The sequence below is a fragment of the Petromyzon marinus genome, chromosome 19 (assembly GCF_048934315.1).
Source record: "Petromyzon marinus isolate PM22_M1 ecotype Great Lakes invasive population chromosome 19, UKy_Petmar_22M1.pri1.0, whole genome shotgun sequence".
Lineage (NCBI taxonomy): Eukaryota > Metazoa > Chordata > Hyperoartia > Petromyzontiformes > Petromyzontidae > Petromyzon > Petromyzon marinus.
This window is the reverse complement of record NC_133685.1, coordinates 11,117,498-11,138,417: the sequence shown is the minus strand read 5'-3', so window position 1 is coordinate 11,138,417 and position 20,920 is coordinate 11,117,498. Positions and strand designations below refer to the sequence as shown.

The following is a 20,920-nucleotide window of genomic DNA, read 5'->3' as shown; positions in this document are numbered from 1 at the left end:
AGAAATAAGTAATGTGAACAATTATGAGTTGGTATTGTACCACGCCACAGTGTTGTGTTTGGTTAGCATTGCTTGCGTGCATTTTCACCGGTAATAACTAGTTGTTGAAGCTACCTGGGCTTGAGCCACATTTGTGCCTTATTCTGAAACAGCGACTTCAAAGCTCCGCTAAGTGCAGGGCTGAGCTGAGAGAGGAACCACAGAGCAAAGTAAGCCCTTGACCACGTGGCAGCCTGGACTTCAGGGGATGTCATGTTTGCTTTAAAGGAGCTCTTGGCTACGATCATAAGGGACGTTGCCTCGGGGGAAGATCTGTAGAAGGCACAGGAGGGCTGACCTTCCAGATCTAATGGAAGCTCCTAAGGTTGAGGAGTGCACATTCAGGGTCTTCTGTCCTGGGGCAGTTGTTTGTGATCGTCTGAGAGATTAAAAAAATTGGCCTTGACTTTTAAGCCTTGGCTGGTAGTTCGCTGGAAGCATTGTATATGACTCTGTGGGAGCTTTGCAGGAGGCCGTCTCCGGGTCACATTATTTAACATGTGCATTCCACCCATGAAATGGCAGCCTTATGGGCTTGTACATCAGGAATCTCCTTGCAGTTCATCTGGAAGGTGGCAACCCCAGGAAGGTTTCCTATTCATTTATTGAGCACTGTTGGTTGGATTACGTTAGCTTCATTGAAGGTGTCTTTTGGCAGTGCTGTTTTGTCTGTGGCTGTGCTATAGAGGAGTCTTCTATCTTTTGTAAATGTGCTGATGCATATCCAATCTGTATGGCATCATGGGAGTGGTGGTCACAGCGTAATATAAAGTATTTTTTTTATTCTTTTCCCGTAAATACGTGTTCTGTGTATACGTCACAGTCCTTCCCATTTTTAATTGCTGTGGTTCTTGGTGCCGATTTTTGGGTCTGGGTGATATCATCTCTGGTGACGAATGGTGGACACTTCGGCTCCCAGGGCGTTGCCATACCTTTAGGCAAATGCTGTGCTTACACCAGGCTCTTCGTCAATAATTAAATAATGTAATTAGTACGTACATTTGGGCACATTAATGTGCGATTGTTGCAAGTGTTGGCAGATGACAGTAGGTTCTGTCAGTATGGAGTCGTAGGAATGGCAAATGTACAGAAATTTATTTTTACATGGTGAGTAAAAAAAATAGAACGTTTGCATGTCTTTGCATTGGCAATTGTGATGACCAACATTTGCAGGAATTTGACGGACATAAGGATATGTTGTTACAACTTGAAACGTAACAAGCAGCAATGCAGCAAAGCTTTTTCCTTTGATTTGTCGGCTCAATTTGGCTACACTTCATGGACAATTTCCTGTTTGACCATGGCAAGTGGAGGTGATGGAAAATATCGTTGGCTCATTTTTCATATAAAAGTGGTATTTAATGAATCTTTAGTAAGCGGGTGGGAACTTTTATGCAGAAAATGTGCACTAATACGAGACCAGAATAATGTCTGTGTTGCACAAAGAATAGAAATAAAACAATAAGGGCAAGCAACAATCGACAAATTAATGATTGCACAATTTAGTTAATTTAACGTATTTATTGCAACATATGACGGTAACTTTTTTTGCTCAACAAAAGTGCATTTGTATTTCACAATGCAGTACATCTGCACAATTTTGCATTCCATTAGCTGTGACTTGCTTCTCTGCGCTTCATGTTTCCCTTGATGTGTTCAGCGTGTGCGCACCTTAATTACAAAGAAATGCAAAGGCATTTTGTTTGAAAATGAATTGAATGTATTAAGGAAGTTTTTTTTGTCATAATGTACTTTATTTCAAAACTCTTTTAAGTTAAATATTTTACAGGACAACTCTTATCCACGGTGATTATACTAAATAATAGCGAAGCTGCTACCGAATACTTGCGATTTGTTCACGGATGAGAAGAAGTGCAAGCGCTTTGTTACTTGGGTACCATTACCACATCTGATGGATGGTGTTCTAGAGAAATTGGAACCAAAATTGGAATAACCAAGGTAGCCTTCAGAAAGATTAATTAATTTCTAACCAAATGTCTTTGCTGGAAAATTTAAGAAGTAGATGATTAGGTGAGTAGTCGTGAGAGGGAACGGCTTGCTCACAGAGGTGGTTGAGGGAAGATTCTTCAAGAAAAGACCAAGAGGAAGGTAAAGAACACTGATGCCTGAAGCTGTTCCACAAGGACGGACGTGAGGGCAGATGAAGATAACGGTGCAAGACAGAAACAGAGGAAAGCATTTTACCTGGGACCTATCTACGGACAGCACAATGAATGAACTTCCTATGAAATTATAATTAAATTGAAACATAATTACTAATGTTTTAGAGAATTAGATGTTATCATGGTAATGAAGCATGTAATTTACCTGACTTGACAGTTTACAATAGCTAAGCTTTAGGGATTCGCTTTTTATTTATTTTAAGGATCACATAATTTTGCTTTGTGTAAATCGAGTTTATCTAAAAGTTTTGTTGTATTTTAAATCGTGAGGTACACTTGAAGGACATATGTATGGTACCAACTTGTTTCTGTACCAGTTTTTAAATGTACTGCTTGAAAAGCTGTAACTGGTTCATAGCATCATTGTTGGTTTAAAAGTGATTCGTCACTGAGAAAAAATAGATACGGTTTTTTTTAAAGAAAAGGTTTGAGAGGCAACATTTTTAAGACATTGTAACCCAATAGATTTTGTGCAGTGGGTTATAGTGATGGGTATGATATCAGTATCGTGCTCCAATTATGATAAGCACTAGGTATAATCTCCAGTGAATAGAAATGTTAATTGTATCCTGATCACAGTAGCACCCTTAGTCAAGCAATCTGGATTGTTCATATATTTATAAAAAAATATATCTATATTTCTAGATTTGAAGCTACTCGTGACTGCAAGGATTCAAACTCTTTGGTTTTTTCGGTAAAGTCACGTAGGTAAAATAAAATAAATGAAACCAACTAAATTAAATCATGACGTTTCGGAGGCAACACAAGCTTCCGTCTTCAGGTGGAACATTCACAGCAAAATAGCTGTATCAAGTGAGGAGCTCTGAGACACCCGAGATTATAAACCATCCTCTCGGTTGGTTTTAAATTGAGCAACCATTGGAAAGATGTCATCAACCAAGTCAAACTTTAGCTGCCTTATAATTGTACAGCCATTTCCATTTCTTCCAGTGGGTTGTGTGTACTCGCTTTCGTGCAGTGCACCACCGCCCTCGAACCCCCTGCAGCATAACAAAAGGGGGTTGTACTTGCTTTCGTGCAGTGCACCACCGCCCCCGGAACCCCCTGCAGCATAACAAAAGGCGGCTTAACTTAGCCCTCCCCCTCCCCACCCACGTCCCTTCCTGGCTCCTCCCCCCCCTTAACCTGTATATAATCTCGGGTGTCTCAGAGCTCTTCACTTGATACAGATATTTTGCTTTGACTGTTCCACCTGAAGACGGAAGCTTGTGTTGCCTCCGAAACGTCGTGATTTGATTTAGTTGTTTTCATTTATTTTATTTTACCTACGTGACTTTACCGAAAAAAACAAAGAGTATATCTATATTTGCTTAATAATAGTGCTTTATTTGAATAATAAAGAATACATTTTAGTAATATGTGCCAACTTTTGATAGCGTCTGCTTCTCTTATGAAACATATTTAATGTAAATTTCATAGCTGTGAATTGGTAATTGTGATGGTCACACCAGCTGTGGACACTTTGGATAAGCGACGGCTGGCTCGTTCTGCTAATCAACTGGATTATTGATCATTCCTCACATTCAGCTACATGGCACGAGAATGGTTATAGCTTGCTTTTAAAACAGTGGCTATTCAAGGGAGCCTATGAAAACACCTGGAATGTCACTCTTCTGGACTGTAAATATGGTTCTTGCCATTGACCATGAGTAACCAACAGAGGTACCCTTGCATGTGTACTTTCTGCTAGCAGTAGTCACGGAAGCAATCTTGAAATACACGCTGCCACATCTACAACAGTGCTGAGACCTCGAATATGTTAAGATAGTAATCGTTAACATTTGCATTATATTTGTAGAGGGAAGTCGTAGCACTGTGGTTAGCACACTGTAGCACTGAATCTGGCAATCTGAGTTCAATTCCTGGCCAAGTGATGTTTAGGTTTAAACAATTTTGGGAATATGCCCATTTTTCGATTGATCTGAAAATATGACCACTTGCATGGTCATGCTTTTTCCACCAGAAGTGAATCCATGTGGCATCAGGTTATGTCCCATTTCCTAGCACCAAGACGCAGTGATCTCTTACATCACATAAATTAACTGAAAAAAAATCTGAATTTACAAAACGTCTAAATGATAACATATGAAAGGGTCTTTAAGTTGTCTTTTTTGCAGATGCATTACCCTTCGTCCTGTCTGGGGGTTGGAAACGTTTATGGAAATGTTAGCGTGTGAGTGTAGCCCCTGCAGCTACAAAGTGACTCGATGTCCTGGATGTCGTCACGGGATTTTTTGACACCCACAAGCGAGTGCTTGGGTCATCCCCTGTGAAGGACAAGCGGCTGTTGAGATTAATGTTCCTGGAATTTGCCACCGGAAGGCATTAAATCAGGGAACAGGCAGTAAAAAGGCAACAAAAGGCTTGGGCAAAACAATGAAAGGATTAGCAAGCAACTCAGCCTGCACGTTAAAACAGTTATTCTCTATAGTTGGAAAGAAATAATTAATGGACCTATGCTGCTGTGCCATGATGGGATGCGATGTCTCTTTTGTGCATCCCCGGATTAAAAAAACACAAGAAAAGGCAATTGGTACTGAGTTTAACATATGATTAATATGCCATTAAAACCTAATAAGTATTTAATTGTCATTTTGTGAGCTGTACTGCTAATATTGTTGGATTCACATACTGGGTACAACTATTTATTCCATATTATCCTTGGGGTAAATGTCACTTATTGAGGGTTTGGCATTACAGCCTCAAGTCCAACTTGAGCTCATGATGTTTTCCACTTTATGTTTCTAAATGGTTTTTCCCAATTTATTCTGGCCGCAGGTTACGTGGGATTAAATCCCATTATCAAGCAGAAATCAAGAGCATCTGCCTATTAAAATATTTTGCACGATGATTTCTAATTAAAATAGTAACAGTGTCAGTAATCCATTATTGTAACTTCATGTCATGAGAAATAAGTTATGTTTGGCAAAATAATGATTTCATGATCAAGTCTATGAATAGGTGATGACGTGTATTTTTCTTCGTAGCATTTTAACTTTCTCCACGTACGGGTTTTTTCAGCGTTGTCCCACTGTTACTAACATATCGACAGAGGCGATTCCACATTGCCACGTCCGATGTTGGAAAAATTTCAAAAGTAAAAATTACTTCACAAAGCACTCTGCTCCAACGTTAGCGAGTTAACATTGTCAAGCAGAGCAATCAACCTAGATGTTTACTCTTAGCATATGCAAACATGTAAACGCTTGTGTTGATGTCCCTGTAATAGTATGCCCCTGGCACGTTGCAGCTTGGTCGTTTTGGCTGGTTATGGCACCGTGTTAAAAGCCTACCCACACATTCCTGTTGGATTAAGGCTGGCACCAAGTACCATAGCCACAGCTTTGTTAACCCCTATGTTTAACATGTGGAGAGCCATTTGAACATGTACTTGCTTGGCCATACTCATTCAGCTTCATCCCCTTCTTCTGTTGGAGTTAATTGCAACATTTATAGTGCACGCTGTTTTGTTTGGTTCAGGTTTGCATTTCCCAGAGGTTTATTTTCTGGCAACATTATTTTAATGTTCATCTATTGGGTCCCTTATTAACAAGGTGATGAAATATATCCATTGAGACGTGAAACATTTCCTCTTTTGCAAGGGTGATCTGGGAATCTGAAAACAATTGTTTTGTGCTCAAAGGTATAGTGGCTGTGTTCATATTTACCTGCGAAAACTGAGCTGCTATACGTTATTGGAATCTAAATGCACAACTGCAGTAGGTTTGGTATGTAAATAGCATTTCCAATCTTGTGGAACTTCCAACTTCAGCATTGCATTATATGGTTTGGGGACTAGGCAGTGCTGTAGTGAAACTCGATCTACACTTGCATTCTTAGGAGCTAAGCCTGCGGTGCAATGTTATTCCTGGCTGGTTAAACATTCTTCATTAGTTCTTATAAATATCTGGCTGTGTTAAACCTTTGTAATTTATTCCATTCCCAGTAATCTGTTTGGTATTGGGTGTGCCTGGGTACAGATTGGATCGGTGTTCTATTTGGGTGTTAACCATTGCAAGTTACTGTGGAGCCTCAAATAGCATCACATTACCCTACTTATGTCTTATGGACTTCACTGCTCATCTGGGCAAATTTGAACCCATGTTTATTTTGTAGTTTGCTGTGATGGATTAAATAGCATGCACCTTCTGCAACTAGGCAAAGGTTATTTTAACATTTGGATATAGCCACCTTGGCTCTTTCCAGAACACAATGGCAATGAAGATTTGCATTCTTTTTTAGCCCTAACATTGCTTCTTGGTGGCAGCAGTGAGTGGTGTATGGTTGTGTGACATGTGCAGGTCCGTTAATAAACTTGAATATTCACTGCAATGTAGTGAAGCTAAAGTTTGTTCAATACAACATGCCATTGGTGTGCGTTGACTACATGATGGTCTTACTTATTCAGTCTCTCGAATACAGGAGCCAATAATGATGAGAATTTTTGAAGCAAGGCACATTTCATTGTTTTCCAATGGCCCTTCATAGCATTATTTTTTTTAATGCAGTGTTATTTATGTTTTTTTTGTTAATTGTGCTTATGCACCACTGCCAATGCAGTGTCATTAAATAATATTCTATGATATGCAGGTCGCTAGCTTATCACCATTTTCTTGCATTGGACCAATAATACAGTGCAGTTTAAGTCGATCAGCTATAATGTGCTGGGAAAAGGTACCACAATCTAATACATTATCTCGCCTTGGCATGGCTTTTCTAACTATTGCAAACTGAAATGAGTGACTTGTTGAGTTCATTGACAACAGGAACAGTTTTGCAAAGTCTGTTATGAGTGAATTGTATTTAAAATAGTCTTGGGTATCATTGGCATGTGTGCACCTATTGAATTTATAAAGAATATCTCTGCTTCAATCCATGCGGCAGGTGATGAAAATACACCAGGTTCTTGTGTATTCAGTTTAATTTATTTCATTTTAGAGGTTTTTGGGTTAGATCGCGTAAATATCTAAATGTGTCGTTAAAACCCGCCACCACCCGACACAGCCAACTAGTAAGGGTTGTCACGTAAAAGAACATGCCAATTCGTCACTAGTACAGCACACCGGTGTGTTGGAGAGCCAAGCCACAACATTTACAATCTGAGTACGACGTTTCTTTCAATTTCGATAGACTATCTAATTAGTCTTGGCCAGTAGTAGCTAGTTTTGCACAACACTTCAACATTATAAAAATCAATTGAGTGTCCTTGTTGGCACGCGTGTTCTGCTACTGCTGACAGTTGTGTTTGGGAGAACTTAATATTTATCTGATGTTCTTTTAGTCTCGTGCTGATCATTCGTCCGAAATTGAAAGAAATCAAAATAAATTTAACCGTTCGGATAGCTACCGCCTTAGTGCTGCGTGGAAGCGAATCATCAAATAGTACATTATTTAAATGCATTCCTACAAAGGGCAGCATACTTCAATAGAGATTACCGTTGGTAGGTTTATTTTAATAAAAACAATAGACAGGAAGGACAAGTTCAAAGGGCCTGCATAATGCACATGCATCATGTACGTTGCCTCAGTAACCCCCCCCCACCCCCACAATGTGCAATAGAGCAGAAGTGTGATCAACACATCTACACCGCTATATAAGGAACGAAACAGTAAGACTTCACAAATCTTTCTGTCGCCTGATGAAGCTAGTTGTAATTACTGGCGAAACGTCGTACTCAGTTTGTAGATGTTGTGGCTTGGCTCTCCAACACACCGGTGTGCTGTACTAGTGACGAATTGGCCATGTTCTGTTTACGTGACAACCCTTACTAGTTGGCTGTGTCGGGTGGTGGCGAGTTTTAATGACATATATTTACGCGATCTAACCAAAATAACTCTTATAGATGATATTGGTCCCGAAAGCCTACGTGTTAAACTTGAATTCATTTTACTTTTACTTGTGTTAAGTCTTTGGACTGATGGCGGAGAGTTGGTGCTTACTTGAAAGGTCTTGGTCTAAGAGGATAGACCTCCACGCATAACACTTGGCCTTATCTTGACACAGTAAAGCCTGAACATTTTTAAACGGCTTAATATTTATTGTAAGGAATGGATGAGATGTGCTTTTCCCAATGGTTTTTACAGCCATTTTGACATATTTTTAATTGGTGCTTTAATGAATGGCAACACTGTGGCTTTTTATCATCGAGCTGAACGATTTAATCAGACGGGTGCCCCCCCCCCCCAGCCTTTTGATAATAATTTTCAATCGTCAAAATCAGTGACAAAAAGGTTTGGCATATAAAGACCAAGGTTTCAAGCTAGGTTCACGGGTTTAATGGCGAGTCTTTTCCCACAACCATGTACGTTTGCGCAGCCTCGCTGAACACCGTAGCCGGGAATGTCTCACTCCATTGTGTGGAGCTTCCAAGGTCAATTGGAATGTCGTGCGCGGCTCGCAGCTTCCCACTTTTTCATGTAGCACACCACGGTGCACGTCTAATCCAGTGGTACCGCGCTGTAGCCTGTACGCTCCCCCCCGCACCCCCCGGTCTGCCACGTTGCTCGTGAATGGATTCTCTGAGACAACCGCCTCTGGCCCTCGAACGTCGAGTTCGCCTCATTCCGACCACTTGATCACCTCGTCCCCCCCCCCCCTCCCTACCGCGCCATGCTCTGCCAATAGTGTACCAGTTGCCGAGGTAACCACAGGCGGTCGTCACGGAAACCGTCGTGCCTTCAATGGCCGACCGCCGTGAAGTGTGCCCATCACGAGAGGCACGTTTGTTTTGCGCGTGAAAATGCGGTGCCCTGCTTTGTGCACTCACGTGGCCAGATGGTTCGTGTTTGTCCGTCGCCGCACGCCATGTTGAGGCAATGTTTGCATGTCGTACAGTGGAGGGGGAGAGCTCTCTTGATGGAGCCGGCCGGCGAAGTTCATCCATCGCTCGTCGTGGTGTTCAAAGTTGCCTGAGCACTTGGTTGAGGTGTGTCAGAGATGGAACAGTGTTCACAACATATTTATAGAATTGAGCGACCAGTGTCGTTGTTATTAGACATCTCATATCCCTCCCGAGTTATGAGTGTGCTGTGTTAATGCCTTAACACGTTTCGTTCATGTTTTTATTTCTATGATTAAACGCTTTATAATAGTACACATATACATAGATCAACAAGAATAACATTTCGTTCACGATCATTACTGGTAGTCTGAAGTGCTGTGAGGCAAGATTGAGACTGGATTGAGTAGAGTGCGGTTATTTCTGGGTTGATTTATATGTATGAAAGAGCAGTAAAAAATATATTCCTATTATTTCCTCATTTCGCTGGAGAGAGCAGCTGAATTGTTAAACATTTACACATTAACTCTACCCAATAGTTTACAAGTTTTAAATGTATATATTATGCATGAATTAATTTAGATATGAATCATTTTTGCACCTCATGAATATTAAGAAATTAGATTTTTTTTTAAATTGTTACTCGAGTGGTGTTATTATTCCATAATTTGATAACGTGATCAGTAAACTAACATTTATCAAGATCATCCACTTACGACCAGGTGAGGCACCACCGGGACAAAAGTCTCTTTTGCAGAGAAGACCTGGCTCTGTGGTGGATATGTGAGGGGGTGCCGCTTATTTTTTACGGTGTTCCTCCGCAGGAGCCATGGCCTGACACTGTCATCTGAGCATGTTCCAACTACAGTGCACCAGCATTCTCTCCAGCCAGAACTTGACAGAAAATGTCACTCGAGTGCTTGGTTAATGTCCAGGTGTGCCAGTGGGGAGGTAGGACTATCATTGCTGCCAGCGACCGTTTTTTGCCAGGCTTTTGCAAAACCAGCATGATGGGGAGTTGGAGCGAAATGCACCATTATCAGTCAGGGCGGCGTTTGTGCCACACTCGCCCTCCGGGTCCAGCTGCTTACCCGAGTGACTCGTTTGTAAGAAACCTCGGCAGACTGTGTTCGCTTTGATATGTCTGGCTCACGATATACGGAAGACGTGTGATGTTGGCATGCATACCTGTCACATGCATATATGTGAATCTGTGTACGGGCAGTCCTCGAATTACGAGGACCTTGATAAAAAAAAAACGTTTCACCGTAAGTAAATCAAGGTGTGCCCACCCATCTAAGCGTGCTAGGTGCCTCTTTACGACTTGAGTTTTTTTGCTGTTGGATGCAGTGCTGTAGGATGGCTTTCAATAAAAGTTTATCGTAGGTCCAGGTATAAGCTGCATTCCATAGAATATAATATATACCTGAGTGCCTGGCACATGAGGATGGCAGGGTGGCGCAGTGGGAAAGTTGCGCCTTGGATGACGACAGGCCTGGGTTCTATTCCAGACTCCTGCACCTTTCTGCGAGTTTGTATGTTCTCCTGTTGTTCTGCATGGGTTTCTCCAGGTTCTCAAGTTTTGTTCATGGCGAATAAAAAAAACCCCAGTGTAACTGCTCTTGGCCAAACATTCCAATGTTGACAAAATACCTGAAAATTATTGAATTGGGATCACACAGCAATATTGTCCCCTTCCTGAAAAGTATTGACACTCCAGAAGGATTTTCTGGGTAAATAAGTGCAATAATAATAAAAACAATAATTTAACATACAGCCAGTGATTTGAGTGTTATCATGTGTTGGTGGGGTGGGTGGTGACTCATTTCGCAATAAAAAATGTGTTCTCAAGATATTCATATATCTGTAAGTTTTTGTTGAAAAGTGTGCAAATGCTTAATCTAAACTTTTAATGCTTTAATTTTTTTCAATAAAAAATTGTCAGTCTTACCTTAAAATCTATCCAAAACCTCAGGTACGAATTAATATAATGTTGGCTCCTAGAAAAAAAATCCTTACATTTGTATTCCATCCTGGTGTGTTTCTAACACTTGCTTCCCCCACTGCTTAACCTTTTGTATAGATCACAACATCAGTTATGTAGTATGAAATTACTATACCTTGTTGCAGCATAAGAAAATCCCAATTGCAATAGATGTACCTAAACATCAACTGCAACATTTTTGCCATCTAAAATAAAATATAAAAAATTTCCCTTGCCTAGATCCCAATATAACATGACAGTATTTTTTGTCAGTAATAGGCCTATATGGTATTTAATTGGGCAACAAATTATGGTTGGTTTAATTACATTTTACTGCAATAATTCTAAAGCCAAATCCCTTGGAAATGAAATAATATATCTACGAATATTCATGCCTGCAGCAAACTTTCTTACATGCACAGCTTATGAAATAGCACATGAAATCTGGAAAATCATTCCACACGTGTTTACAAATAAAAAGCATCCCGAACTGGTCATCCTGTGTTGGTCAGAGGTGGAGACTTGCCCTGACAGATGTTGTTAGGAACACAACCAGTCGCAGTGTCGTGGGAGTTGCAGATGCAAGTGTTAAGGAGCATACAGGTGGCCTTTACAGGGTGCTGCTTGAGTCTGGGAATGTAGCTGTTGGCGCTGCTGTTTAATTTAGTCACACTGTTTGCATGCCTGCTCTTGGCTGCCACGAATACCAATGGCAGCGTGAATTGTATGAGATTTCCTGCCACTAATCTACACACTCTAATCAGCTGCTGGAAGTCAAAGCAATTAAAGCTCTAATACAGGTGTCAGTAACTTTCCCATGTTAGGGGGTGTTTATTGGAATCATTTGCTCATGAAGGCTGCCGAGGCACTCTTTTGTAAAATCAGCTATTACAGAACTAAACCTGGTTGATAACTTGAGGATCCGATAACTATATGTTATTTCTTTCTGTTATTTGTAATTTTCTCTGATTCTTGCATTATGTAATTTCTACGGAAAAATCTTGTGGAATGTGTTTTCATTGCGTGGTTAACTGGCCTTGGTGTTGGTCCACTAACATTTAAACGCATCGCAAACATTTGCGAGCCATCTCTATAGGTGTAGAGAGTTCAGACGGAGAATAATTAAATATAAAGTCACTCAACCTGCTGGCAGTTATTGCCCATGTTAACGATTAATGGAAAAGCACTGGAAGCGTTTGTGGGAACATGTCAGGCATGATGCATGCCACATTATTTTTCCCCTCCGCTCAACTTGCGACAAATCTCTCTCAGGAAGCGAGGGACCAACAGAAGAGGCTTTCTTCTTGTGGATAAAAATATGGCCTTAATTATGCTATGAAAACGAGCATTGCTGATGGCAACAGTCCGGACTTTGTTCTCAATACTCAGTGACTCTGAATCTGCATGCAAGTGAGAATAAGCATTTTTGGTCCAAGAGGGGAGGATCACACATTAGTGAAACTCTGAAATCTGATGGGATGTTAGATGGCCAGGAGATTACTTTACAGCAATGGGTTTTGAATCCACCTGAGTGTTATCTCTGTGTACGTATGGGTTTATATAGATACTCTAGTTTCCTTCCTTGTGCAAAACATTAGTTAATGGGATTCACCAATCATCTTAAAGCAGAATTATCTTGGAATAGTGTCCTGATACTTGAGCCTTGTTGAATAAATAAATCTATGCCGGTCCCTGACCAATTGCTATATTTATAAAAGGTCATATTTTCTATGGCATTTTGGACAGCTTAATATCAATGCAGCTGTGCCACCCTATGATATTGCAAGCATCTTTTTGAACGTCTGTTCTTGTTTGTCCATTATGATTTTTGCCAACTCTACTCATCTCGGCTCCCTTCACAAGAGTACACATTAGCCATGAGTGGCATATTTAATGGTATGATGTTAATAACACCAGATTTAACAGTAAAATTTCCAGCATTTAAATGGGTGTTAAAAGTTAAGGACTATTTGAAAAATAACTTGAAAGTGATTCCACTTCAACGGTGACAGCTGCAGTGATTAAAAAAAGGCTAAGAAACCAATATAGGCTTAATGGTACGTTCAAATGGAGATGCATATTTTAAACCAAACTGATGCCCCATTGCGCTAGAAAGCTGTGCTGTTGTTCTTGCACCATGCACACAGGATATCCCAGTCAACACTGAATATGTAGTTTACACTTTGGAGCTTTGCATCAACAAAATAATTGTGGACCTTTGTGTAAAGCCAAAGGTTTTACCCAGCTGTACAGAATCAATGTATTCTGTGTGCATGTGGTCTTTATTCATTGGTTGATATAAAAGGAATGTGTGGCAGCTACAGTGAGGGGAAAAAAGTATTTGATCCCCTGCTGATTTTGTACGTTTGCCCACTGACAAAGAAATGATCAGTCTATAATTTTAATGGTTGGTTTATTTGAACAGTGAGAGACAGAATAACAACAAAATCCAGAAAAAAACGCATGTCAAAAATGTTATGAATTGATTTACATTTTAATGAGGGAAATAAGTATTTGACCCCTCTGCAAAACATGACTTAGTACTTGGTGGCAAAACCCTTGTTGGCAATCACAGAGGTCAGACGTTTCTTGTAGTTGGCCACCAGGTTTGCACACATCTCAGGAGGGATTTTGTCCCACTCCTCTTTGCAGATCTTCTCCAAGTCATTAAGGTTTCGAGGCTGACATTTGGCAACTCGAACCTTCAGCTCCCTCCACAGATTTTCTATGGGATTACGGTCTGGAGACTGGCTAGGCCACTCCAGGACATTAATGTGCTTCTTCTTGAGCCACTCCATTGTTGCCTTGGCCGTGTGTTTTGGGTCATTGTCATGCTGGAATACCCATCCACGACCCATTTTCAATGCCCTGGCTGAGGGAAGGAGGTTCTCACCCAAGATTTGACAGTACATGGCCCCGTCCATCGTCCCTTTGATGCGGTGAAGTTGTCCTGTCCCCTTAGCAGAAAAACACCCCCCAAAGCATAATGTTTCCACCTCCATGTTTGACGGTGGGGATGGTGTTCTTGGGATCATAGGCAGCAATCCTCCTCCAAACACGGCGAGTTGAGTTGATGCGAAAGAGCTCCATTTTGATCTCATCTGACCACAACACTTTCACCCAGTTGTCCTCTGAATCATTCAGATGTTCATTGGCAAACTTCAGACGGGCATGTATATGTGCTTTCTTGAGCAGGGGGACCTTGCGGGCGCTGCAGGATTTCAGTCCTTCACGGCGTAGTGTGTTACCAATTATTTTCTTGGTGACTATGGTCCCAGCTGCCTTGAGATCATTGACAAGATCCTCCCGTGTAGTTCTGGGCTGATTCCTCACCGTTCTCATGATCATTGCAATTCCACGAGGTGAGATCTTGCATGGAGCCCCAGGCCAAGGGAGATTGACAGTTCTTTTGTGTTTCTTCCATTTGCGAATAATCGCAGCAACTGTTGTCACCTTCTCACCAAGCTGCTTGGCAATGGTCTTGTAGCCCATTCCAGCCTTGTGTCGGTCTACAATCTTGTCCCTGACATCCTTGGAGAGCTCTTTGGTCTTGGCCATGGTGGAGAGTTTGGAATCTGATTGATTGATTGCTTCTGTGGACAGGTGTCTTTTATACAGGTAACAAGCTGAGATTAGGAGCACTCCCTTTAAGAGTGTGCTCCTAATCTCAGCTCGTTACCTGTATAAAAGACACCTGGGAGCCAGAAATCTTCGTGATTTAGAGGGGGTAAAATACTTATTTCTCTCATTAAAATGCAAACCAATTTATAACATTTTTGACACGCGTTTTTCTGGATTTTTGTTGTTATTCTGTCTCTCACTGTTCAAATAAACCTACCATTAGAATTATAAACTGATCATTTCTTTGTCAGTAGGCAAACGTACAAAATCAGCAGGGGATCAAATACTTTTTTCCCTCACTGTAGGCCTAGGAATGTAGCTGAACATATGTGGCCTCATGTTTGCCGACTTCGTTCCACAAATGCAATGTGGAATTTTTATACGTTTAATCTTGTATTCATTTAGTTCAGATGTACACGTCTTTGTGTTGCGTGTGTATGTGGCATAATGTAAATTAAGATGTGTTTGACTTGAAGCTCGTTCCTCAGTATTTGGTATTATAGTACTAACGTTTTTCGCCAAATGAGAACACTGCTGTGAAACTTATTTTTCTGTGTACTTTCATATTCCCTTTACTAACACATAATTTAAATTAGACGGGTATGTCAAATACTTTCACTAACCTTTTGAGGATGATTTTGATGTCAAACTTGCTCTTTAAACTATGTCGGCATCAAGAAAAAATAAAATCTTTTTGAGTAACACTTTTTAATGGCTGTCGAAAATGTGATTGTCAATTTGACAGGTAATTTGTGACTCCTTTGCATTTTGTGCGTATATGTTGCGTACGCGGTGTGCGCATATGCGTTTTGTGGAGTGCGTAGCAGCATTGCAACCTGAACCCAGGTGAACACCCGAGTTTGATTCTTGGCCACGGTTAACATCATCAATGAATACACCAAAACCTTGCCCATTGCGGGGTTTACGGTCTTGAAAATAGCCGCAATATGGAAATCCGCGATCTGCAAACGCAAAGGCATATCGGAAACTAGGGTTCGGTTCACGGTTCGTAATACCCCCTCCTTTTGTATGGTAACCCAAAACATTAAGTGGGAAGTATTTTGAATGTAAAATATTTTTTAGATTCTCTACAGTGTTAAATATAACATGTACAGTAAATTGATTGGATTTAAAATATGAATGTAGTGTACAGTATTGTATACCTTAAAGTAAACCTGAAAATAAAGATAAGGTTAATGACATGTACAGTACATATGCAGTTTAAGGAAGAACAAGGTAAAATACTTGCTTGCTATGAATGATGATGATGGAGTGTGTATTCTTCCATGGAGCATCATCGCGAGCAGTAAAGTTGGAGTACAGTATTTTTTTAGATGCGTTTTTTACAGCAATCTCGCAGTCAAAACGACGAATAGTCTAGCCACAGGTGTGTGATCGGCGAACTGTACCTCAATACATTTTGCGCAAATAGTCAAATCCACGATGGGAAAACCCGCGATGGGCAAGGCTTTTATGTACCTGATAGTGTATAAACATCATCACTGAGGAGACGAAGAAAGACAAGTGTAGTGCTGGCCAGATGAACACCTTGTACGTCGCCACTTTTAAGAGGTGCTCACCTACAGCACTTGCCCCAACAGTTTATGTAGCTGACATGGGGGATCTTTGTCTTTGTGTGTATGTTGACATGAAGGCACGTGGCACGCATTTACAGCATGCATCCCAAGGAGACGTCTCGTCAGCTGGGACTGGCTGTGAAGGATGGCCTGATCGTGGAGACTATGACTGTCGGCTGTAAGGGCTCCAAGCTGGGCATTGAGCAGGAAGGATATTGGCTGCCTGGGGAGGACAATGTAAGGAACTCGCCTACTGCCTTCTATAACTACATTTCTTTGTTCAGCAAACATTTATCTCGCATTCATGTCTACCAAATCTCCCATTGTCACCCAAACAACCTGATGAGAACTTGTGTGTGTGTATATATGTGAGCTTTGTGTCTATTCCTCTTGTTAATTGTCAAGTCGACTGGGCTTTCCTCATCACCGTTATCGTCAGACAATGTACTGCTGAATGAAGATCTGTCCAAGCCGGCACCACCATCTCACGATCTTGCGCTATAAAAATTAGCCTCGCAACCTGCACACGAACTGATTTGATTGCTCCTCCCCCCCCCCCCCACTGTCGTGGACGTCCTGTCGGACACGTTCCCTCCCTTGGCTGCCACTCCATCGTTAGTGTCGACCACCGGCCATCATTCCTTTTAGAAAAGTATCTTGCCCAAGTCCACATTTGTTAACAGTCAAAATTATGTCTTTAACCTAACTGTTTTCCAATCCATGTGTCTCTCATTCTCGATTTCCAAGTGTGTATTTATTCACACTTGGAAATCGAGTGTTTCATTTTCTTAATCTGATCCATTTGCCATAGCAGGGTAATATGCACTGTTTATTAACTTTTTGTACAAGACTTATTTTGCGCATTCATCTTGAGCAAACTTTTGTAGCCTTAAGTTCCTATTACACATTACAATGATTGTCGTCGGAAAATATGAAATGGTTAATATTTTCTAATATTTATGTATTTGTCCAATCTAATTTCCTGTATGCTTATTAAACCGTCGCTAATGTCGATTTAGATTGCATTTATTTGAGTTGAAAAACATTGAGTTTTTTATTTAAAGCTTTCGTGACTGCAGGGATTCATATTCTTGGTTCTTTCGGTAAAGTCACGTAGAAGGGAAACAATGAAATAATAAAAATATAAAACAATAAAATTCTCACGACGTTTCAACTGCAACACAAGCAATCATCAGGTGTGAAAACCAGCAAAACTGCAACACAAGCAATCATCATCAGGTGTGAAAACCACAGCAAGAAAATGTTCTTGCAATCATCATCAGGTGTGAAAACCACAGCAAGAAAATGTTCTTGCTGGTTTTCACACCTGATGATGATTGCTTGTGTTGCAGTCAAAACGTCGTGAGAATTTTATTGTTTTATATTTTTATTATTTTATTGTTTCCCTTCTACGTGACTTTACCGAAAGAACCAAGAATATAAACAATGGGTTATGGCAGGGGTATCACAGAACAATGTTTTGAACCACATATTAAGCTGTGTTTGCAAATTCTCTGTCTTGGAGTATTTTATTGAATAAATTAAACATTGTTTTTTCCAAAAGAAGACTTTGCTGTTGTTGAAACCCAAAAGGGGCAATTCTGTTGCAGTTTTCTTGCTTGGATCCTTGCCAATTTAGCTGATGGCCTGAACTTCATTTAACGCTAAATATGGAGTGGCAGCATTACTCTATTTTTTATATTCAGAACATTAAACATTTGTGGTGGGTTTTTTATATTAATACTCTGAAATTTCATTGTTTTGGTTTGAAAATTTTCATTGTCCAAATGTTAGGTTTGTCTTGTTCATTTAACAAGGCGATTATTAAGGTGACGGGTGGTTCAGCGGGTCAGACTGCTGAGTTGGTACCTTCCTGAGGTCCTGGGTTCAAGTCCAGGCAGCCTCTAATGATTTCAACTAGGATCTCGAGTGTAGCCAAAATTTATTGTCTCATTTCAGTCACCAACGGCAACATATATACACACAAAAAAACGATCTCACGAATGTGATTTTTTCTACACTCAATTTGGCAAATTTCCAGCAACTTGTAATAATTTAATTAGCTATTTGACTGTCCGCATGACGAACATTACTCTTGGTGGCAGGGTGGGTGAGAAAGTGCTGTGGTTACATTAGGGGATCTGAGAGGTAGCTCTTTAATAGCAACTTCTGTGCGAAATTCTCTCACACGAAGGGTTGAACTGCTCTTCGAGAGATCTGAATGTATACTCTGTCTCATGACATGACCCAGATAGGACTTTTGAATGAAGAAAACAAATAATAAAAACAAGGCAATGAAATGCATCTTCTTGCTTATTTGAGTTAATTGTGTCATGTTTTCTTATGAATGTTGATTTCTGCATTTCTATTTTAGAAAATATACAGTTTATAACAGGGGGGGGGGGGGTATACACGTTTCCAGCCACCCAGTTCATCTAATTTCTGGTGAAACCTAGTTGTATTGCAAGGTGTAACTTTAATTGTAGTAGCCATAACTTTGTCGTATTTTTTTATTCCTAATTTAAAAGTAGATATTTTTTTTACATGGCAAATAAATCTCAAGTGACTTCCTGATTATCGGTTTTGAATCTCACCTAAAATTAGCATGATGTTGTGGCAGCCAATGAGAAATGACACCGGTTATTGTGAACTTAGGAAAGAGTGGGCCATGTTAAACTAAGAGACAAATCAGGAGATGCATGTATAGACGTGTAATTTAGAGGCATCGTGACTGGGGTGTAAAAACAGCTCATCTCTGATTCCAGTGGCAGTTGGGGGGGGCGTGGCATTTACATACTTATTTTTGTGTTTAGTTTATTGTCCTTTCCCCGCACCTCCGATTAGCATGTTTGGCTACGTATGGTGCGAAAGAAGTTCAACATACGTACATACATTTGTCATCTGGTAGCCCGAAGAGGAGGAGACGAGCGACTGGTACTGCTTTGAGTGCCACCAAGCTGGCGAGGTGCTTGCGTGCGAGAGCTGCTTCCGCGTGTATCACCCGCGCTGCGTCCCGAGCGAGATGGTGCCCGGCGATGCCGACACGCGCTGGGCCTGCCCCATCTGCCAGGTCCTGTCACGCACCGCACGGTCCATCACTGGCGCAGCGCCGTGCCACTCATTTGCATGCAAAACGCCAGCACCGCCCTCTTACAGCAGACGAGTCTGTGTCCATTAATGTGGTCAGATCCAATGCATTCTTCACTGGTTCGTTGAATTAAAGTCATGCTTATACTCGCAATCAATTATTCAAATGTTGCTTGTAAGAATTGTTTTCAGTTTATGCGACCGATCCTGCATATTTTTACTTGTCTAAATAAATGACAACGTAAGATCTTGCATACAAAACGCTAGCGCCGCCCTCTTGCAGCATACGGGATGAGTCTGTGCCCATTAATGTGATCAGATCCAAATCAATCTTCACTGGTTCGTTGAATTAAAGTCATTCTTATGCTCACAATCAATTCCTCAAATGTTGCTTGTAAGAATGTTTTTCATTTTATGAGAACGATCCTGCACGTTTTTACTTATCGATCCAAATAAATGACCGTAAGATGTAGAGATGACAGCCGCAAGATATGAAAGACTTTATAAAATAGACTGGAGGTTCACACAATGTGCAATAAATGCGAGGCAAAGAGCAATTGAGGACGATCATGAAATGAGACGATGATACAGATGAAGCAGAGAGCATTCACAAGACCCAAAATTCTGCCAATCTGCTTACATGGGATTGGAGGGGGTTAAATTCTTACATACCTTCTACATTACTACATGGTATGCGTTCACATTAGGCATAGCCATGTTGCTGCTGGTCACGTGGGAAAATACCAATCGCATCTTGGTTTATCACCTCACCTGAGTGATTATTTCATTGCAACATCTCTTTTTGGTCATACAGTATTTCCAAGTTATAATGTAATTAATTGAGAAAAAAATAAAGCTGTGAATTGAGCCACATTGTACCTATTGGATGTAACTTTTGCCAACCTCGCACCATCTCACTACCTCGCCACTTGCACAAATGACGGCTTTCTGATTGATCGGTTCTCGAAAGGCAGGTGCTGCTGTGTGGAGCTGGGAAATGCCATCTGAGCTGCCGTTCTCCCTTGGTTGTTATTTGTCATTGCCCACAGCACCTCGTAAATGTCCCTGCCCTATGGGACTGTCAACTGTTACTAATGGGACCATTTTTGTTGTATGTTATACGCAGAGTTTCAAGCAGCGGAATTGGCCCAAGCAGGAGCTCTGCACTTATCTCAAGTTTGTGGTACAGCGCATGAAGGAGAAGGTGAGAACTTTGAAATCTTAGTCACTCATTTGTTCATGACTGGGAGCCCCTTGTGAATAATTTTTGCAGTTTTAACTCCATTTTAAATATACTTTGTGATTTTTTTGGAAGTGGGCCACATTGTATGAATGGCTTTGGGAACGTTGAAATAATTTCTATCCCAGTTGGCACCAACGCAACGATCACATTGACACATTGCTAATCTTTCTGTGCAGTTGCTCTTTATTTTTGAAAAGCATTAAATTATATGTGCGTCATTGGCAGTGCTTGACAATTTTGTATTTGCCAGAATATTGCGTTCTTTCGGGTGGTGTATGTTGGGAGAGGTATTCGAGCATGAGAATGGAGGGTGGGGAATAGCTAAGAGAAATTCCCTTTTTAATACGACGACCAGCGCACCAAGCATCATCTATTCTAAGAAGCCA

The 20,920-nt window shown here is 40.8% G+C and overlaps 1 protein-coding gene across 12 annotated transcripts in view; it reads left to right on the top strand.

The window, feature by feature from the left end:
- The window catches only part of ZMYND11 (zinc finger MYND-type containing 11), a 73,318-nt gene that overhangs the window by 32,059 nt on the left and 20,339 nt on the right, over window positions 1–20,920 (top strand). For 9 of the 12 annotated variants that reach the window (XM_076068157.1, XM_076068155.1, XM_076068159.1 and 6 more), the window contains 3 exons: window positions 16,282–16,441; window positions 19,113–19,274; window positions 20,418–20,495. In XM_076068157.1, the coding sequence (XP_075924272.1) occupies window positions 16,282–16,441; window positions 19,113–19,274; window positions 20,418–20,495 (400 nt within the window). The remainder of the gene's footprint in view (window positions 1–16,281; window positions 16,442–19,112; window positions 19,275–20,417; window positions 20,496–20,920) is intronic. The other 3 variants (XM_076068156.1, XM_076068162.1, XM_076068164.1) reach the window with 1 other exon arrangement.